Source organism: Choristoneura fumiferana, chromosome 13 (assembly GCF_025370935.1).
Source record: "Choristoneura fumiferana chromosome 13, NRCan_CFum_1, whole genome shotgun sequence".
Taxonomy (NCBI): domain Eukaryota; kingdom Metazoa; phylum Arthropoda; class Insecta; order Lepidoptera; family Tortricidae; genus Choristoneura; species Choristoneura fumiferana.
Window position 1 is genome coordinate 19,858,716 of NC_133484.1, and position 22,157 is coordinate 19,880,872.

A 22,157-nucleotide genomic window follows, 5' to 3' on the forward strand; every position below is an offset into this window, starting at 1 on the left:
TTACTTTTGTCCATTGTAAAGGTTGTCCGGAAGAGATCGCTCTGAAGCGATAAGGCCGCCTATTGCTTACCTTAGAAAATCTCTATGTATATACCTGTGTTTTCTGTACTGCTTACTGTGTTAGTGTGCAATAAAGAGTTATTGTATTGTATTGTACATAGCGGCGCTTGATTGACCACTACAAACTCGTTCTTTACGGCCTCGTAATGTAATGCAACTTGTTAGATTATTCTTGCAAGTCCAACTCGGCTTAAGACTGGTAGGACGTGTCAGATATTTTGGCACCTTCGGCTGTGGCAGGTATTAATGCAGGTTACTGTACAAATTAGTCTTTTCGCCGAGAGTTGATAAGTATTATGATAACTTCGCGGAATAGCGTCTGTCGCTTAACTATCGCGAATTGTATGACAGGCGTCGGTTATCACCGCGCGCACTGAGTTTCGTGGTACGAGGCACTCAGCTCTTGTCAAACGCGCGGGCGATTTATACAATAGCAATAACCTGTAGATTGTTAGATTGTAACTAAAGCGAGCGAGAATATATGTCGGCGGCGATCGTAAATCCGCCAGATCACGAAATTCCTAGGCATATCGTGAACGCCGCCATTTCATGATATGCCTAAAACGTTGGCCAGGCATATCACGATGTGCCTGAGAAATAATACGGCAGATCGATTAGAGCAACGCATTCGTCGGATATTCCTAGCTCTATACCGGGCACATCGTAAAATAGTTTCTTATTTGGCCACTGGTGGCGCTGCGTATGCAATGGCGGCCGTGACCAGCTGACCGCCCGTGTTTGTTTAGCGCGTGAAAAATGACGGCGTCGCAACAAAATGATCTTTAAACCGGAAAAGTGATTGAATTCAAAATAGAAGTGCAAAAGAAGCTTTTGAACATCAGCTCCGTTCTTTTTTATGTGAACCAAACGGATTCTGTGCACAATGTGAAAAAACCATGGGACGTCTGCCCGTATTTTAGAGGTTAGATTTTGTTGGTGAATAAGGTATTCACTAGTTGTTATTTATTTATATAGAAAAAATTAGGTGCGACGAGCGGAGCGAGAGTGGTTAGTATTAATTGTGATCACGACGCACGAGCCGAGCGAGCGAAGCGAGCGTGCCGTGACAGCGGCGGCGAAGTGCCAGAAACCGATATGGCGGCGTTCATGATATGCCTAGGAATTTCATGATCTGCCTAACTGGCCAAATCATGAAATGGCGGCGCTTCATGATATGCCTAGGAATTTCATGATCTGCCTAAACGTCACTAGCAAATCGCTAAACGGTAAGTTATGAACGATATGGCGGATGTCCTTTAGCCAATTCATGAAATGGCGCATTTCACGATATGCCTAGGAATTTCGTGATCTGGCGGATTTTACGATCGGCCGCCGACATATAGACTTCGGTTCCACGCTCATACTAGGGGCAGTTCACTTCAACATTCTGGTTTTCTGTCATTAACATCGGAATGACGAATATTACTGGAAACGTTTAATGTTCATCAGTTTGGTCCAGGGATGTTATGGATATACATATGTCAAACATAATACCGGCACAGTATATATATATGCTAAAGCAGTAGGGAAGCTACGAACAAATCGATCGAAACGAACACACTCACACAGACGCGCGCTCTACACGGCCCCGAAGGGGGTCTCGTGGTACGGCAGTCGCGAGTGACGCGTCGAGACGAGTATGGCCGCGTTGCGCTGTTTCAATGAGGGCTATCGTTTTTTGTCTCACTAGATGGCGTACTGTTGCGTGAGGTTTTTAAGTATGGCTTTCAAAGTCTGTTATTACGGGCGTGAAAAATAAGTCAGATTAAAATCATATTTAATACACCTTAAAACCGTATCATTAAAATATCGAGCATGCCACAGTGTTGCATAGTCCCCGTTTTGTTCGGAAAAAAGGGAGGACAAAGGTTTCCGAAAGACAAAACTGTCTCAAAACCACAGACATCCTTGCCCCGGAACGCATATTTGCCATAATTAATTTTAGATTATTGCAAAATATTCACAAAATTATTCTAATTATTAATAAACCGCGTTAGATCACCCAAAAACTTTGAGATTTGACATTTCGGAGACCTCACGCTACACTAGCGCCTCTAGTGGCGAATTCATATGCGATAGCCCTCATTGCGTGCGCCCCAGACAATCCGCGATATTAAAAACTATGCCTAGGAAATATTGTGCAGTGTATAGCTGCTTGAACACGGATCCTTTAAAACCGAGGCTTTCATGTTTTAAACTCCCCGCTGATGTTGAAAGGTAAGAATGATTTACTATTACTAAATAAAATATTTTTTCTTTTAAAACGTTTAGTTGTTTTGGGGATAGGTAGGTAGGTAGGTGATGCATCGGGAAGCGAGTCAAATTTAACTTGCAAGATTTGACCAGAATATACAAATATACATACAATACATACAATTGCAAGTTAAATAAAAGCTTGTAATAAAATGCCTTATAAGCTGAGATACAGCGCTAACTAAACTTTTTTTTTTTAAATTTTAAAAAATAAGTGGCCAACCCTAAAGCTCCATTGGAGCGTAGATATTTATCTCAACAAATATGCCTAGCTTCCATACTGCTTTAGCTTATATATTATACTGTGATACCGGTTTCGGTTACGGATATTAAATTATTGCGGATTATCCGATAGTTCGGTTACAGATATTGGATTTTTAAGGAAGTGTAATAATATGACTTGACTTTAATTGTTATAATAACGACTTAGCAATATAAATAATAAACAATAGATGAAGAAGACGCGCGCGGCTGTTCTGTCGGCTCGGCCGGGCAAAAACAAAACTGTCACAACATGTCGCATTTTGACTCCGCCCCTGTCCGAAACTATCCGTATTTTTTATATCGGATTCGGTTACGGTTACGGATACGGAGTTCGATAACATCCCTGGTCTGGACCATCAGTCCATCAGTTTGAGAGGGTTACATTACACGTTAATTCTATCCTCATTCTGACCAGAATGATTGGACTGAACTGACACCAGAATGAGCATTTAACCGATGTGTTAGGTGTTTAGGGTTACCTGGGGCTAGGGCTGCGGTCGCGGCTGCGCCGGCGCCGCTCGGGCCGGCGCTCCTCCTCGGGGCTGTCCGACGAACGACGCTTCTTCGCTTCTGCCACATATTCATAATTATAAATAAATAGCGCCCCGCCCCGGCTGCGCACGGGTACAATATTCAAAATAACCCTCCTTTGGACAGTCGGGTAAAAAGGTCTCCGTGCCGGCAGCCCGTAGTTTGCACGGGCAAAATTTAAAAAAAAACTGGCCAAGTGCGAGTCGGACTCGCGCACGAAGAGTACCGTACATTACAGGACTGGACGGGACAGTACATTAGCAGAAAACAGCAAAAAAAAAACACGTTCTTTGTATGGGAGGTCCAGTAGTTACGGAGCCTATTCAATGCAATCAAACAAACAATCAAATCTTTCCTTTTTATAATATTAGTATAGATAGTATAGTATAGATAACATTTATCATAAATTACTGAAGTTAGTGAAGTTGCCCTACTTACCAGCCGCTTTGCTCTCCCTGTCCTTCTGCCTGGATTTAATGAGACGGACAATTTCCATCAACTCTTTGCGGGCCTCGTTCCTCTCTTCTTCCTGTCAAAATTAAATACTAAATAGCTCAGGGGTTCTCAATAAATATATACTTAATTACATATTAAACATCAAAGACCCGAGAACAAACATTCGTATTATTGATACAAATATCTGCTCCGGCTCCGGCCGGGATCAAATCCGGGAGCTCTAGCTTCATAGTCAATTTCTTTCTACTTGGCTATCCTGTTATCGATTTTGACTTTTGAGACGAGTGTTTCATTTTCTAAATAAAGTGGAACAATTATTATTGGCCGATGGGGTCAAAAGGTTCTCGAATGGCGTCCGCGGACCGGGAGACGAGCTGTCGGTAGGCCTCCAACAAGGTGGAGCGACGACCTGGTTAAGATCGCGGGAACGCGGTGGATGCGGAAAGCACAAGACCGGTCTGAGTGGAGAACCTTGGGGGAGGCCTATGTCCAGCAGTGGACGTCTTTCGGCTGACATGATGATGATGATGAATTATTATTGATACATAGTCCACTGTTTATGTTAGTTTCACATCATAAGTGAGCGAGCGGGCGCATTAATACTCACTTTGCGCTGTAAAAATTAAAATTATATTAAGTACGTGTTGTTTTTTGGTATCATCAACTTAATTAACTGGTGTTTTCAAATAAACTATTACGTTCCACCAGATCTTCGTATGTCTTATTGTTTCAGACTTTCCCATACTGACCGACCTAAATGTTACACCCTGTATACCTCGTTGAGTTTCTTGCCGGATTCTTCTCAACATTTCGGTTTTTGCCAACTGGTGGTAGATTATTTTTGACATTTATAAGTGCTTGTTACAGCTTAAAGATATTTTGACTTTGAGTTATTTATACCTTTTTCTTGTCGTCCGGCGAGCCGTCCTTGCTGCGGTCGCGGACATCGGAGCCGGAACGCCTGCGCTCCCTCGCTACCGGAGATTTGCTTCTACGAAATAAACCATTCAGAAGTTTAGAATCAACAATAGATTTTCGTACAAAGTGATAGAAATTCAATAAAGACACCCACTCTCTACGTAAAATTATTGAATACTAGTTTACCCGCGGCGTCGATAAAATTCCCCTGGGAATTCCCAAAATTTATATTGTGGTATTCACTGAGGTTGTGTTAAGAACAACTGTCCAAAATTTTATGACTATAAGCCCAGCGGTTGTTATTTCAAGATTTTATCCCTATCCCGTAAGAACATCGGGATTAAAAGTAGCCTACGTGTTATTCCAGATGTCCAGCTATCTACGTACCAAATTTTACGTCCAGCCGAAGAAGTAACAAACATACACACACACAAACTTTCGCATATATAATATTAGTAGGACTAGTTTGACGCAATGTTGACGCACATGCTGTGTAGCAGCACATGCTGAGTGGAGGCCCTTTTTGGTGTCTTTTCGTTTACTGTAAGGTGGTACTGACGGAACCAAAATAAATCTTTCCTTACCCACGGCTTCGCACGCGTAAAACCATTAAGCGTAATTAACAATAATTGAATTGAAATTTCGGGTATTTCGCAAAATTACCGTGAAGATTCCTAAAAATTTGAGTTTCTTCCATTAATAATAGAACTTTATTAAATAAATATAAATAAATATCATGGGACACTTGACACCAATTGACCTAGTCCCAAACTAAGCAAAGCTTGTACTATGGATACTAGGCAACGGATAAACATACTTATATAGATAAATACATACTTAAATACATATTAAACATCCAAGACCCATATTATTTAGAGTTTATTATAAACTTTTTTATATAGAACTTTGTTAAATGTCAAAATTAAAGATGTACGGCGTTGCGGGGAGGGCTAAAAGACAGGCGAAACATCGCTAGATGGCGTTAGGTTTTTTTTGACGTTACGGTCTTGATTACAATTGGCTCATTTAGTTATTGTTTTTAGCCAATAGCAAGCAAGACCGTAACGTCAAAAACCCTCACGATAACGCCATTTATCGATATTTCGCTTGTCTTTTATGCTGGGGCCACACACATCGCGATAACGCGAACATTCGCTTCATCGCGATGTGTGTTGCCAAATATTCGCGAATAATTCGGCACTCCGGGCGAAGCCGCAGACACTTCGCCCCACTGTCGGTAAACTAGCGCACATCAAAGGCGCACATAAACTATCGATATTTCTTTGTTTGCAATGTGGCCATGCACAATGCCGTATGCCGAAGACGAAGTTTTATCGCAATAATTTTTATCGCGATGTGTGTGGCTCTACCATTAGCCATCATTGAGAAGCACGATAAATACGTACTTTTCCCATAAAATACGAAGGTAAACCGTTAAGCACTACATCAGTACATAATAAGCACTACATCAGTACATAATTGGGGGACGATTGTTACTCGCGCCCGCAGGAGAAACCCACCACAACCCTGCACGTGTCCCCTGGGTGGTGCTAAACGAGTGACAAACATTAAGGCGATATACAAATAGGCAAAGATGGCGATAGATATGTTTATAAGCCTATTTTAAATGTATGCCATACGATTAAATAAATAACTACATAATATACTCGATGAAACAAAACCTTACCTATCTCTTGAAGATTTCGATCTAGATCGCTTCTTTCTCCGCTCACTTCTGTCATCCTCCTTGGTCTTGCTTCGTTCAGTGTCCCTCCTCTTATCCTCTCTTCTCTCACTTTTATCTCTGCCTCTAGAACTACTCCTGTCACGTTTCCTCTCCTTCCGCTCGCTTTTATCACGAGACACGCTGCGGTCCCTTCTCCTGTCATCCCTCTCGCTCCTATCCTTCCTGCCGCTTCGGTCTCTTTCGGTCGACTTGGTCTCTCTGTTCCTAGTTTTCTCTCTCTCTTTGGAGCGAGAGCGTCTATCGATTATTTCTTTGTCTTTGCGATCGCGATCTTCTCTCTCGGTTCTGTGCTTGTCCCGTTTTTCTTCCCTTTCTTTTCCCCTCTCATTTTCCCTGTCCTTTTCTTTTTCGTGGTCTCTTTCGCGCCGAGATTCAGTTTTGTCTCCTTTTCTATTGAGAAATGAAATATAAATCAATCAAATGATAACACGGTATTTGACTATTTGTTTATTTATTTTATAAATTAAAACTTGACAATGCAAGTTGTCGAACAGAAAAACATTTTTAAGCTGCCTTTACATATAACAGAGTTATATAGGTTTGAAATTCAACATTATACAGTGAAAGACATACTTGAATGTGAAGTCACATGCAAAAGTAGCGCCATATACCTAGTGCCATCCACGAAGACGCGTGACTTTGTCAACATTAGACATTAATGACATTGTAATAAGAACCACGGCACGCGCCATCGTGAATGACTCTACCTATACTTGTGGGTTAGTATCATCTCGTCTAAAAAAGCAGATGGTCTAAGTAGCAACTGGTCTAAAAAGCAGCTGGTGTAAGTAGCAACTGGTCTAAAAAGCACCTGGTCTAAGTATAAACTGTTCCAAAGCACAGATGGTCTAATTAGCAGCTGGTCTAAGTACAAACAGATTTTTTGAATCAGGCGTTACTTTGCGGAGGTCCATATCAATAATAAATAAATAAATATCATGGGACACTTGACACCAATTGACCTAGTCCCAAACTAAGCAAAGCTTGTACTATGGACACTAGGCAACGGATAAACATACTTATATAGATAAATACATACTTAAATACATATTAAACATCCAAGACCCGAGAACAAACATTCGTATTATTCATACAAATATCTGCCCCGGCCGGGATTCGAACCCGGGACCTTAAGCTTGGTAGTCAGGTTCTCTAACAACTTAGCCATCCGGTCGTCAAATCAATGAACTATAAAGAATTTCTTTGCTCACCCGCGACGTTACACAATCTCGTACGGCTTTCCAAACATGACGTCAAAATGACAAGGTACAAAAGTGATCACTAACAGCACTAACCTAGGCTCCCGCTCCTTCTCCTTATTCCCCCTGAAGGTGCTCCGCAGCAGCGTGAAGGGGTCATACTCGGCCGTGTCGGCGGAGTGCGGCGCCGCGCCCTCCGCGGGGGCCACGGCGGAGCACAGCTTGGGGGCCGCGTACACGGCCGACGCCAGGCCCTCGCGCCGCCGGGGACGGTGCGGGTGCGGGGGCTCCTCTCTGTCGGGTCGTTTAGTGTCACCATAAAAGTAACATAGAGAGGTAAAATTTTCTTTTCATCTAAATCGCCAAGTCGTAATCATAATGGTCGGACGAAAAGTAATATTATGGAAAATAATCTGGGTCCAATTGCATAATAATAACAAAGTACATAATATCTGATACGAATCGATTTCTAGCCTTCTGGGGTTCAAAGTGATAATACTAGTACATATTGTTAGCAATAGAACTTATATCTTTTGAAAAAGGAATAAAGTGTCATTTTCTCTGTATCATTCAAATTTACAAAAAAATAAATTCAACTTTATCTATGAGACATTAAGTTTTAAATTTCGATGTCATATTTTGTTGTATGGTGGGCCGCAGGACGCTAGGGCAAGTAGGACGTATCAGATATTTTTGCACTTTGCTGTGGCAGATATTAATGCAAATGGTATTAGTGGGTTTCCAGCCAGAACTGGCAGAATATGCTTTAGGCTTAAAACCACTAAATTTCGTAATACCTTATTCACTAATACCCCTAATTTTCAAATTACCATGAGCTCATAATACCTAAAATGTCAAATTGTCTCTTGTATTAAAATTAACGAAATTAATTATGACTTTGACTGAAAATGTCATATTCTCTAAATACCTAAAGATTGAAATGCACCATGCACCGGCTAATGAAAAAACGCCCATTATAGCGCCTACAGACTCACGCGAGAAGTCTCGGCGAGAAGTCTTGCCGAGAAATTGCGCGAGAACCGAGAAGGCATCTACACTCATGCGACCTTCTCATTCGCATTCTCGATCGTTATCCGGAATGGACGACAGTGCAGCGGCTTGCATCCCATAAAATAGGCTCTGAATGAAAACGTTCTATGAACTTTAATTCTAATGCGTTACTCCACATTTTATAGCACTGAATTACACTTGTAAACACGACAACGTCGACAATTAAGTCCACGGTCGCACTGAGACCGAACAAGAATGTAATACCGTTCTCGTGTCTCGCCCGAGAAACCCTTTGAAAATACCAACACCGATCGGAGAACAGGCGAGCGCGAGAACGAGACGGCGAGAAAGCGATCACATTCACGCTTCTCGGGTGTTCTCGGGGGTTCTCGGCGTGAGTCTGTATGCGGCATTACCTTTGGTCGTGTTTCGGGTTGACGCCGAGCGCCATGGCGAGCATGGCGGCGCGCGAGCCGGGCGGCCGCTCGGCGCGCGGCGAGCGGCGCGGCGCGCGGCGCGACGCCTCCACTTCTAACAAACAACACGCGTAAAGTAGACTCAATGGAAAATAAATATACGAAAATAATCAAATTATGAAATAAGTTAATGTCCTGTGATAAAATAATAGAACTAAGGTTACCGACATAGCTCGAAGAATTGCAAAACTGAAGTGGCAATGGGCGGGGCACATTGCTCGCAGGACTGATGGCCGATGGGGTCAAAAGGTTCTCGAATGGCGTCCGCGGACCGGGAGACGAGCTGTCGGTAGGCCTCCAACAAGATGGAGCGACGACCTGGTTAAGATCGCGGGATCGCGGTGGATGCGGAAAGCACAAGACCGGTTGAGTGGAGAGCCTTGGGGGAGGCCTATGTCCAGCAGTGGACGTCTTTCGGCTGACATGATGATGATGATGATGATGATGATAAAATAATTGGGTACCTTAAATTTTCTAGGATGGTCCATATTATATTTTTTATAGATAGTGGGTAGATTTATAATATAGCTCACTCTCACAAGAGATCGGGTTGACAGCTGTCAGTTGTCAAATGTCGCCGTACGTACGTACGTGCGTGTAGGTCTGTGTGTACGTATGTGTCGTTGTACGGCGACATTTGACCGCTGACGCGACCTCTTTTTTTTTAATCAAACACGGCAAAAAACTATTGGTGTGGTTTGCCGAAATAAAGTTTCAATTAATTTTTTACAAAAAAACGACACGTGAAAAAAATGACTATCTACGGAGATAGCTACAATATAAGTCTTCTATCGATAAAAAATATAATATGGAAAATTCCAGAAAACTTAATGTACCCGATTATACGAACACTTTTGACGAATTCCTTCAATTTTAGCCAAAGAATACTACTTACTAAAAGTTATTAAATTAGTTATCTTTTGAATAATAATATGTTAAACACAATGACGACAATGATATCTTTAAGTTTTCCTTCCCTGTTTAGTTAGATTAGCTTGAAAAGATCCCTTTTAGGGATAAGTTCGCCTTTGTACTCAAAGTCAAAGTCAAAAGTCAAAGTCAAAGTCAAAATATCTTTATTCAATTCAGGCTACAACAAGCACTTATGAATGTCAAAAAAAATCTACCACCGGTTCGGAAAAACCTCTGCTGAGAAGAATCCGGCAAGAAACTCAACGAGGTATATATATTTTTTTAAAACAGATTTACAATATTATTAAATGACATGTATACATCACAAGTATTTAACACAACTTTATTTTTAACACAGTTACTCTTTTTTGTTTTGTTGTTTTTTTTTTACCCGACTGCGAAGAAGGAGGGTTATGTGTTTGACGCGTATGTATGTATGTGTCTATGCCTATGTTCTCTCGTAACTAAACAACGGCTGAACCGATTTTGATAAATGATACGTCATTGGATTCGTCTTGATGATGCGAGTGACACTGGGTACATGAAATTCTTGAAAAATCTAAATTGTAAGTTTTCGACAAATGTTTTTTAATCAAACCTATCGAGTGGGGTATCAAATGAAAGCTAATAATTAGCCCATTTTAAATAGGTTATAATAGTTCTAATCCACCATTTTCACAGAACTATTAAAAAAGTGTGTAATAAAACAATAAATTTAAAAAATCAAAAAACCCGACTGCCTTAAAAAAATACTAAAAATAAGAAAACAAGTCTAGTGGACTAGAACTTTGTTAAGTAGCTAACTTAAAGTTCAACAGTCGGGAGCCATTTAAATCGTGACGCTCAAAAATTCTTACCTAATGGGTCCCGACTGTTGAACTTTAAGTTAGCTACTTAACAAATTTCTAGCCCACTAGACTTGTTTTCTTCTTTTAGTATTTGCTTCTTTTTAGTTAAGGCGCTGTACGTAGTGAAAACTGGTTGGCGCGGGCCTCGGCTGCTCACGGACGCGGACGGCTTCGTCCAGATTCTACCGCGACTGCCATACAAATTGTAGGCACGTTGTATAACCTATACTACTCACGGCGAACATGCGGCGAAACTACTACGAAACTCGAAACTCGAAGTTCGTATCGTACCGTCCCTCTCGCTCTCGTATTAAATAGTATAAGTGTCAGAGGGACCGCACGACACGAACTTCTAGTTTCGAGTTTCGTAGTAGCCCTGCTTGATCCTTTTGACAGTTTCACTGACATTTCTGATAGTATATGCAACAGTTTCGATCTAAGTTTAGATTTTCTCATTTTTTTGCAGGCAAAGGTAATATCTTGCATTCAGCCAAGTTATTTAACATAAATTATTTAGTATAATAGAAAATTTTATAAAAAAAAAAATTTGTTAAAAAAAGTACTAAATTTCCCTGTCCCACGTCGATTGCTCTACAAAACTAAGGCAGTTTTTCGAAAATGGCATTCCTAAAAATCAACGATGGGCAACTATTCATAGTTTGATATATATTTAATGATATTCTTTAAACATTTTCCATTTAAAACCATTACAAGTATTTTAAATTAATAAAATTATTCTGAGACGTAAATTGAACTTTGTGGAATTCTCCATTCCGAAACCGCTATTTGGGAATAAACTGTAAATATTATTTCCACTATTTGTTGGCATATTATTCAATCTGGCTATACTAAGCTATAAAAATTAAATAACCGCCTTATTCCGTTGGCCAATATCCGACAAGGACTCATCGTTGTACTACGTTCGCTGCGGTAACATTTTGTGATTCCACAATCCGAAACCAAATTTCTGGTAAACTTATAATAAATCATTTGTATATATTAATAAAACACTAGTATCAATTATGTATTCAAAAATCAAGTTTTCGCTCTTTGAACTTGGTTTAAAGTTTATTTAATTTAATATTTAATTAAAACCAACCACAAGTAGTGCTCCGTTACTTCCATTCTGAAACTTTCGTAAAAGTGGAACGAAAAAAGTAACGGAATAGGAGTATAAAGCTGCATACAAAATGGTGGTTTTAATAATTTAGTTGAAAAAAATTAGGTATTCATTGTTTTGTGCTAGTTTAATTTAATAGCCACGAATGAAGTAAAACGTGGTTTTTAGGACCCCTAAATAATTATTTACGCAGACGTGGACGTGGATTGACAAGAAGTAAATTAATTTCGCTAGCACCATCAACGTGGCCATGGATTTTTAGATTTTATATATCTTTAAAAATTATGGACGTAATTATAATAATTTTGCTGATATTAGTACGCCGCTTAATTTTATGAAAACTTTCCAAGTAAAATGTTCTTAAATACAATACATTTTAGTAAGGTTTGTGTCATTGTTGTGAAAGAGACTTAAGAATTTATTCCGTTACCAATATATTTCTTTCCGTGACTGTCCCACACAAGAAATATTTTTATATGCAAAAATATAATATAATTTGTTAATTAAGCTACTTTTTGATTATTTGATAAAATGCTGTTGGGTTTTGTTATTTACATAATAATTGATCTCATTAGATAAACCTGTTAAATAATTGTTTGTGGAGAAAAGTTTGATTAATTTTATCCTAAGAGTAACGTAATGGAAGTATAAGTATCTCTAGAAAAAAAATGTGTACATTCGATGTCCAACTAAGAATGTAAATCAGTAATTTACTCTTTCACCAATGTTTATAAATTAATTAGAAAATTGTAATCCTCTTATTTTATTATTTATCACTGTGACAAGTTGGTCACGGAATGGAGCGCTTGCATCTCTCCTACTTTGGAAAATATTTTTTTAACCCATTCCAAATAACTATTTAAAGATATAAATTACGTTTTGTATAAATTTATAAATCAGGGCATCCGTAAAAAATATTTAAATTAATTTACAGCGAGATTGATTTTGAACCCATGATTTTTCGGTGTGTACAACTTTTTATGAAATGGCCCAAATAATTTGTTTATTACCAAGACTATTCATATTAAACGAAGATTTTCTTAATTAAACCAAATAAATGTGTAATTATAATTTTAAGGAAAAATCCGGAATTCACATTAACCAGAATACGGATACAAACCGAATAAGGCCGTCAACGGGCTGCGTGACAGACGCGCGAGGCGCCCCGCATTCGCCTCCACCGCGTCGTCTGCTTCACCCCCTCAAATACCGAAAATTCTTCTATAAGCGCGCCTTAACAAGGCAGATGGATTTTTTGATTTTTTAAATTTATTGTTTTTTTGTATTATTTTTGTGTTTTATGTACAATAAAGTATTTACATACATACATGTAATAATGATATTACCAATAAATGAGTATAATCAAAATTAGTTCACGGAAAATTACATAAAAATAAATACATATTGAAATGTCAACATAGTACTCCACTGTACTCTTTTTACAGAAGTACAGTGACTATGTTACATTTAAAAACAAACTAACCTAACCATCTGCAACAAACAATACATCGTACTCTGGTTTCACGGCGTATTGCTTCGCTGTAATGTCATGTAAACAAATTTAATAATAGATAAATAAAATAAATAACAATCTTTATTTTGACATAATGTTTAGACTCTTACCAACGTGTTCAATGTCTTCTTCGAAATCCAGGGCGTTGTAGTCAATTCTCTCATGGCGGGAACGCTCTGAAACAATAACAAATGTCGTCACTACTTTGAAAAAAAAACTCGTATCTAAAATCAATATGTCAACAAAATTGAACCTTGACATAATGTTCATAAAGTTCACTCGGAAAAATTATCTATTTTGAGGTACGATTTTTTTTTAAGTAGTGACGGTGACGATATATGGCTGCCGCTCACCTGGCACAATTGTGTTTGCCCGAAATTCACTTAGCATAACACGCATCACATCGAATTTTAGCAGAATAATTACTTCGCATAAAATGTACTTGGGACTAGAGTCACTTCGCATAACGAAACCATCCAACTATTTCCCCAAGAAAAATCACACAGCAACGAATTGCTAACAGAAAAGTAGGTAAGGTTAGAACTTATGATCTCGCAAAAACAAAACGAAGTAGTACCGGCAAAGTAGGTTAGGTTAGACCACACAAGGTGTTAAGCCAAACAAGATTATGCGGTTTGAGTTACGTACAAAATTTCTATAGTCGATTTTGTTGACGTATCGATTTGAGATAGGTACGATACGAGTAGTGAAGATATGATTATACACCAAACCCTAACCTTGAGTAGTGTCCAGTTCGCCCTCCTCTTTTTCTTCATAGGGCTGTTCGGGTGTGCCGCCCTCGTCATCCTCTCCTGTAGATAGCAAAACTGTATCAGAGTAGAATAATTAAACAATAATTGGCTAAGTTAAGTTTTTTGCAGAGTTGCAGGTTTTATAGTTTCCTAGTCTTGGTTCTAAAAAGCAAGAGACAGTAGTTCTTTATTTTTTATTCTCTATCGTTTAATGGTAAAATATATTTTTTTTGATCAGGATTAAATTTGAAAAAAAAAAAACGTTTTTTCTTCTTACAAGGCTTAGAAGCTCTGCCATTACCCGCCACATTTTTTTTTTCACCATAAAGCCAGGGTTTAAGCCCACGAACATCTGCTTGAAAGGTCAAATAGGCCACCCCAGCTTTATACATACGTTCTTTATTGGGTTGCGGGGGCGGCTTGCTCTTCGCCATCTGATGTTCTCTCTCCGCTCGTTCCTGCTCCACGCGCTAAATAAAAAAAAATGCATTCAATTCCATGAATATATATTTTTTTCACACCTCTCCTTCAGAAAAGTAACTTTTCCTCCCTGACGAGAGGGAGCAAAGTGCAACTTTTCTGTTCAAGGCTTTTCTAAGTGTTTTATTGCAAATGGCATTTTTTTGAAATTGATAATTGTAAAGCTATGCCATTTTCTATGCTGGTTGTTCTTTAATAATATCTAGTTTTTTTTTTTCAAGTTTCTTAATGCTTGGTGTGAAAAGTTGTATGAGCCACTCGGGAGCAAAATTATTTTCATCTTGAGCGTTAACACTTGAATCCCTCATTACGCTCAGGATTCTACATATTATATTGCAGAATCCTTCGCTACATTCTGGATTCAATGAATGCCCTCGCCGTAAATACACCATTTTGCTCCCTTGTGACACAAATAACTATTTTAACTTCTCATGCTCGTAAACTTCGTTGTATTTATGCTGGATCTAGGCGACATAAAATGACTGAAAATTAATGAATGATGTCTGGTACCTCTTCACGCTCAAACCGCTGAACTAATTTAAACGATGGTATGAAGATAGCTTCAGACCTTGACAAGGACATAGGATAGTTTCAGGGATCCCTTTCGTTCGCATTTTTTTTGACCTATTTTAATTTAATGAACTAAAAGAATTTCCTTGCTCACCCACGACCTTAAGATAGCAATAGTAATAATAATAATAATTCTTTTAGTTCATTGATATGGACCTCCGCAATGTAACGCCTGATTCAATAAACTATTTTAATTTGGCATAATTCATTTCTCATAATTTGTATTAACATAATATAATAGTACAGTCGCCTTAGTAATACTTTGGCCACTACTTTGTTTTCATATTACGATTTTAGAATAATTTTAGCTGGAACTCATATATATTTCACTAATGTGTATTGTACATATTATTATTTGGCCTAATAATTATTTGCCTATTTTTCAGAAACTATAATTTCAGTTTCAACATTTTAATAAACATAAATTAGGTTAGCTTAGTATGTTGTCCAGGCGCGAAGTGCTTACTACGCAGAATAGGTCAGGACCTCCGTCGACCTTGATTTTCTTCCTAAACATATTATGACGTTTGCTATAGCATTTTTATTGCTATTTGACATTTGCACATTAAAATTTTTAGGAGTATTAAGCACATTTATGCTTTTTGTAACGATGCGAATTATTATTATGTCTTTTTGTATTTATGCTGTTTGATGTTAGTCTATTTGACGATTATGCTTTTAATGTTATGATTTTAAATGTTATGCGTAATAATGTATTCCTAATGATGATTAGGTATATCGATTAATCGGCTAAAAAAATATATGTGTAAGAATATTATGCGATATTGATTTTATGCATTCCAACAGTGTATCTAGTTTTTATCTCCGAAAATTGCTAAGTTTCTGCAATAAACGATTTCTTAGGAAACAAGTCGCGGACGAAAGCCCGTGGGCATTTTTTTCTTTTTTTAAATTCATTCCATCCCTCAGCTGTCCGGATGATACATTTTTCAAGATGATGATGGCGAACTGACCTCGAACTCCGACAGTTTGATGATGCGCCGCTGCGCCTGCCGCCAGTGCGGCGGCGTCACCGAGCGGGAGCGCGAGCGCGAGCGGGACGGCGTGCGGTAACGCTGCCGAAAACAACACATCACTATAGTTCTACTTCTAATCTTCCACTTAGATGCGCCTAACCACAGAGCTCACAATGGTGAAATGTAAACAATTCAATTGCTTACAAGATTTCGTGACATTTTCCTGACGTCAAGAAATTTTGGATGTTTTATGTAGTTCATGTTTTATGATCTCGTCCTTAGGGTTAATAATTTCTTGACAAAACTGATTTCTTGTCAATTTCATGACGGGACAACTTTTTGAGAAATACTCATAAGTCATTTATTTGTTGGTTTGCCGGAAATCTTAGTGTATTCTAATAATACTTACGAAAACACCCCGTCCTTTGATAATCCTGCCGCTTCGTGTGTAAACATGCCGGTCTCTTTCGCGATATCTCGCCCTAATAAAAAATGGGGGCAGGTTACTAAAGCTCGCTTGCCCGGAATGTGTACAGAAGAATTTACCCGGGAACTTAGTAAACTCTGGTATCGATTATGGATTAGATTTTTCGGTAATTAACAGATTTATTATAGTACAGTCAGTAACAAAAATATACATACGTTTAAAGTGCCAAAAATATGTATACTTACAAGACTTTATTGCCTGAACGTTAAGGTCTTGGATACATATTAATTGCACTTTGGCTGTATTCATATCTTTGTTACTGACTACACCAAGATTATTCATAATTTGAGGAAGTGCACCTTCTGAGAATGTGTTCTATCTGAGAAAATACACTTTTTGAGAAGGTTTACCGTACCTATTGGAAAGTACACTTTTAGGGAAAATGAGTTTCACAAGCCCGAGGAAAAAAAATTACTACATTATGGAGCAATATTAAAAAAACATGAATAAATACATTATGCGCAGAGCGACAAACTTACATCAGAAATTGACTGAAACTGTAAAGAACAATATTAATACATTTGATATTTTGCGTCAATAAACTTTTGGCAGACAGATCACTGGTAAAGATGAGTCGATATATTTTTTCTGGGAGAATCATAATCCAAGTGCTCTAACAACCTTTTAGTTAGGGCAATGGAGTCTCAGCCTATGGGGTCCAATCTAAGAATCTTACGATAGAATCCCTTGGAGAATGATGTTTACAAAGAATAATCGGATTCTATTGTATAAATTTCTGTAAAAATTGCCGCCCGATTTGACTGCCTGTGATATCTATGACGGGATCCCTTTGTTTCCCGTACATTTTTTGTTCCGAATTTCGAAGGTCAGAAATTGATATCCATATAATTTATAAACATAAACATCACTAGTAATAATTTTTGTTCAGTATAATGCTTATTAGCTCTAATATTAATGGCGTATAATATTAAATTCTATAATCACAAAAGTCACAGAAGCGACTCGTATAGGTTAGGTTTAGAAGGCTAAGGCGGGAGCGAAGCGGAGCGTAGCTCCCGCTGTATCCTTCGATGTAAGGTTTTTTTTTATAGCAGCCCGGATAATATTGCTTCACAAATGGTTTTTGAACCTCAATGTTCCTATAAAAATTGTTTATTATGAACTTTGATTATTATTCATACAACTACAGTTAGGTATACATTCGGTCGTTAAAATATTATGTATTTAATTTTTTTAATCCATTCTTATAATTATTATGGGTGTTTTTATTGAATTTAACATTATGACGTTAAATTTTATGACTAACTTATCACGTGACTATAAATCATTATCACCTGCGAAAAAAGACTACAACAATTATTATAAACTAGTTTATTGGCTTTAATATTATGGAATGGTATACTATATGGACATCGAATGTTTAAACTAACCAATTTTATGACTTACAATAATTATGACCTGCGAAAATCGGAACTTCACTTTATACTGTTTAATGTTATGACTTAAGATAATATGACTTGCAAAAATTATGATGAATAACGTTATGGATTGTTAAAATCGGAGTTTAAATTTTATGGGAAACAATAGAGACCCATCTATGACTTTTACAATTCAATATAAGATCCCAGATTACGGATACAAAATTCCAGGCACATTACCTCTCTCTGTCCTTCCTAGGGTCGTTTCGCTCCCTTTCGTTGTCTCTCCCGCCTCGCATGAGGAACCTGTTGGTTGGTACGTCGGGGATCTCACGAGGGTCGATCTTAGAGGTCTGGACGAGGGGGTGCGATGGCTCCTGGGGCTCCTCCTCCTCTGATGCTGAGTGATGGCTGTGGAAGAGAACTATACTGTAGCCATTTAACACAAAACTGTAATGCGGGATTTACTCTCGCCTCGTGCCTCGCCTCGCGTCTCGTATCTCGGCCCGCGGCTCGCGGGATCGATGGTAAACGAGCTTCCTGTTTACACTCTCATGGCGAGTTCAGTTGTCTTTGAGCTTACAACCTGCGCAGCACAAGGTTCAAACTCGAATGAAGCGAGAGCGTTTTCTGTATCTCTTACTATTTCTGGTGTACAATAAAGAGTCTTTGATTGTATTGTATTGTAAACACCAAGGCTCGCGTTCGTCGTGATGTCTATTGCCTCGTGCCCAAAAACCGCTAAAGGCGGCATAAGGACATCTTTAAACGCTAAAGTGTGTCGGAGATGTTTGTTACTCTTTCACACAGAAATTATTTAATGGATTTGAATGAAACTTGGTGTTTATATAGCTGGACGCCTGGGATAACACATATGCTACTTCTTATCCCTTATATTCCCACGAGATCAGAATAAAATCTTGAAATCTCAGTACCAAGTCAATGAAGACCATGATATAATTATTGGGAATTGCGACAGGTTTTTTTTTGAAGACAAGGTCGCCACGCCAGCAACAGCTAGTCCATAGTAAAACTTACGCTTTCGAGGTTTCTATGCACGGACCCATGAGTCTGACTACAATTTTCAAACTCTCATCTTCTACCTTCATTTCTTTACTGTGATTTGTAGTAAGCATTTTGTTTCCACCTTGCTTGAAGGACAGTTTCTACAACTGCACCCGATTTAAAGTGTATCGCAACAATTAAAGGTTTAACTCTCACCGTTTCTTTTTCTTCTCCTTCTTGTCCTTCTTCTTCTTTTTCTTCTCCTTCTTCTGCGACTCGTCGGACTCGGCCTCGCTCTCCTCGCTTTTCTTCTCCTTGCGTTTTTTGACTGAAACAATTGAACTCAATTTAATAAAACCTTGTTAAGAAACTACTTTAACCATAATTGTGAACTTAACTTTCTGCTGGCGTTCTTGTCGTCACAGCAGTATGTATGAATACGTTAAGTTTTTAAATGGGTCCCCCTCACAGCTAGCGTTGTGACTTGCAGCAACATTATGCTGAGTAGGGCCGCCCTTTTTTACTATTTGATGTTCTTTTTTACCTTCCCAGTAGATATCTGTGTATGCAAATCTCTCTCTTTCCCTCCTCCTGCCTCTCCTTCTCACACACCGTATCCTGGCCGAGGACCTTAAGGTGTCCAGCGTCTCACCGTGTCCGCGCACGAGCTGCCCGCAGGCTGCGACGCTTGCATCCTGCAGCGGGCGCGCGTTGCGGTCCACCGGCAGCGCCTCCAGCTGCCGCACCAGCATCGCGCCCGACACCACTTGCCCGAACACAACGTGCACACTGCCGGCAAACAACGCGACCCATTAACGTGACGAACTATAAAAGTAACACCCCTTGTGAAACCAGGTAAAAGGTCACAGCTCATTAGAGCCACCCGGCACCGGACCAGAACAGCCTCGTCGTTCGGCGTCCACTCGTAGACAGGTGGTCCACGGGTGGACGCCGCGTTGTGAACGAATGGACCTCGCGTGGTCCACTAATTTCAAAGCATCGCAAGCGTGCGAGCAGCGAGCTAACACCGAGTGGTCCACTTTCCGTTCGCGCGTGGGTACCTCGCGAGTGAGGCAATCCAGTGACGCTACGGAGTTGATGTAGTGAGCGGATTCCCATCGCTCGAGGCGAGGCGGTGCGGGTCGGATGCTAGGTGGCTTTAATGAGCTGTGACCTAGTGCCCTTATTGCCTAACGCTCTGGTGCCCGTGATCGCATTCACCATGACTTTCAACCCTCATTCTATACCGTGACAGAAAGATGTGCTGAAAACGATTGTGACTCCGAGGGAGCCATGGGGATCTAGGGCTGGGACTAGAACAGTAGATTTTTTACTAAGCGCATTCATTAGGTTAATTATTTAATACAATTAATGTTTATTTTCCTGCAAGCTTTCTTTTCTTCAGCATTGTCTATTCAAAAACAAACTTCGTAAAAAAAAAGTTCAACTTGAAATGAAACATTCAAAATTACAGTTTCATTCTGAGGGTGCGAATTGGCTAAGGCTTAAGATAATAAAAATATCTGAATGATACTCACTTGTCGAGATGAGGCGCCGGCTGTGTTGTTCTACAACACACAGAACAGAACAAATGAGTGCGCGGGCCCGACGCGCCATGCCGCGTCCCGGCCTCTACAACACATGTCACTGTTAACACCCGACCACCGCTCATAAACAATTCTACCCCTTCCACTAAACGGCCTGCATGACTGCTTGTCAGATCATGAATACCATTCTTGATCAAAGTATACCCTAAGACGATTCTAACAAGCCCTAACATGGCTGAGTTAGATGGTAAAGAGAACCAGTTTAGATCAATATGTTCTGCTATGAGTGACTACCAGAGTAGTTTCATGTTCGAAACGGCTGGGTTATGTTGTTTTGGGTTACAGTGCCTGGCTTCATGCTCCATCTTCAGATCGGCTCAATGGTACCATAATATTATTATATTGTCATCAGGACCACGCAAGCTTTGAATTGAAACGTGGCGTGGCGTGGATTGAAGCGTTGAAAGTTTATGTCAAGTCAACACCTCAATAGGAATAGGGTGAAAATCAATATCAAAGAAATACATAGAAGATATTCATAGATACATAGTTAGATACAGGTAAAGCTAATAAAAACGCAATGAGCAGAAACAGAGGTAACCAGAGGTCTTATTGCCTAACGTTTCTGATGCTCGCGATCGCAATCAAATGACAGTTTTTGTATGCGAAATCTGTCATTTGATTGCAATCGCGAGCGTCAGAAACGTTACGCAATAGACCTTCAGGACTGGAGAAACAAGTTAGGAGTACTTATTTAGTGTAAGCACATCTTTTTTTTTATCATCTTATATTTTAACGAGGCTTTAGTACAACAAATATGCCTATGTATGTTGGGGACCCTCAGATAGACTCTCCCTTGTACCGGAACCTAGTCTCAAGACGCAAAGGCCTGTCCAATGAACTTGTAAATCAGCATCACTTCTTCTGAAAGCGGTTGACTCAGAATCACATTTACACACATATTTTAAGCACATATACCTATACAGTTTACTATTGCGGGTTAGGAGGATTCTCTAGTCTGCTCCGTTTGCAGTGAAAGGTGGGCATTACACCTAACTATGCTGCTCATCAGGAACACACTTCAGAGAACATCATTGTAATGTAAACAAAGCATCCTGTGAAGTGGGGGAAAGCTTTAAACTCAGATAAACATTGGAATTATTTGGGCACTAGTTCATTTATGGTGCCTGCACTTCGGGTCTATCCCGGAAGCCATCTTTTGTTCTGATTTCAAAATCCATAACAACTTTTGTCATAATGATCTTTTGCCATGATATTTTTTGTCCTAATATTGAGTCGCAATTCTAACCTAACCTACTTTTCTAGCTGCGGTTCGTCTCTGTTGGGGTCGCAGTTCTAACCTAACCTACTTTCTGGCTGCGGTTCGTTTCTGTACGAGTCGCAGTTTTAACCTAACCTAATTTTGCTCTGTTATGGCATTTATTATTATGGATTTTAATATTATTACTCGTAAGTTTTGTCTTACTATATTAGTACAAAACATATTAGGGATTTAGAGTATTAGGACATATGATATTATGGCTTATGATTATTAGGACATAAGATCGTTATGGCAAATGAAATGATCATTATGGCAAAAATGTTATGGCATTTGAGTTTAGGACAAACAATATTATGAATTACAAAGGAGA

General features: G+C 39.2%; 1 protein-coding gene across 2 annotated transcripts in view; it reads right to left on the reverse strand.

Annotated features, from left to right (window-relative positions):
- Positions 1-22,157, reverse strand: part of Moca-cyp (nuclear cyclophilin protein Moca-cyp) — a 28,415-nt gene that overhangs the window by 2,148 nt on the left and 4,110 nt on the right. The window contains exons 4-18 of one of the 2 annotated variants that reach the window (XM_074096664.1): positions 20,497-20,526; positions 19,611-19,747; positions 19,175-19,286; positions 18,194-18,364; positions 16,497-16,569; positions 16,085-16,186; positions 14,455-14,530; positions 14,046-14,120; positions 13,419-13,484; positions 8,856-8,970; positions 7,525-7,722; positions 6,170-6,619; positions 4,465-4,555; positions 3,547-3,637; positions 3,057-3,147 (exon numbers count right to left, since the gene is read on the reverse strand). In XM_074096664.1, coding sequence (XP_073952765.1) covers positions 3,057-3,147; positions 3,547-3,637; positions 4,465-4,555; positions 6,170-6,619; positions 7,525-7,722; positions 8,856-8,970; positions 13,419-13,484; positions 14,046-14,120; positions 14,455-14,530; positions 16,085-16,186; positions 16,497-16,569; positions 18,194-18,364; positions 19,175-19,286; positions 19,611-19,747; positions 20,497-20,526 — 1,878 coding nt within the window. Of the gene's footprint in view, positions 1-3,056; positions 3,148-3,546; positions 3,638-4,464; positions 4,556-6,169; positions 6,620-7,515; positions 7,723-8,855; positions 8,971-13,418; positions 13,485-14,045; positions 14,121-14,454; positions 14,531-16,084; positions 16,187-16,496; positions 16,570-18,193; positions 18,365-19,174; positions 19,287-19,610; positions 19,748-20,496; positions 20,527-22,157 lie in introns of both variants that reach the window. The other variant, XM_074096663.1, reaches the window with a different exon arrangement.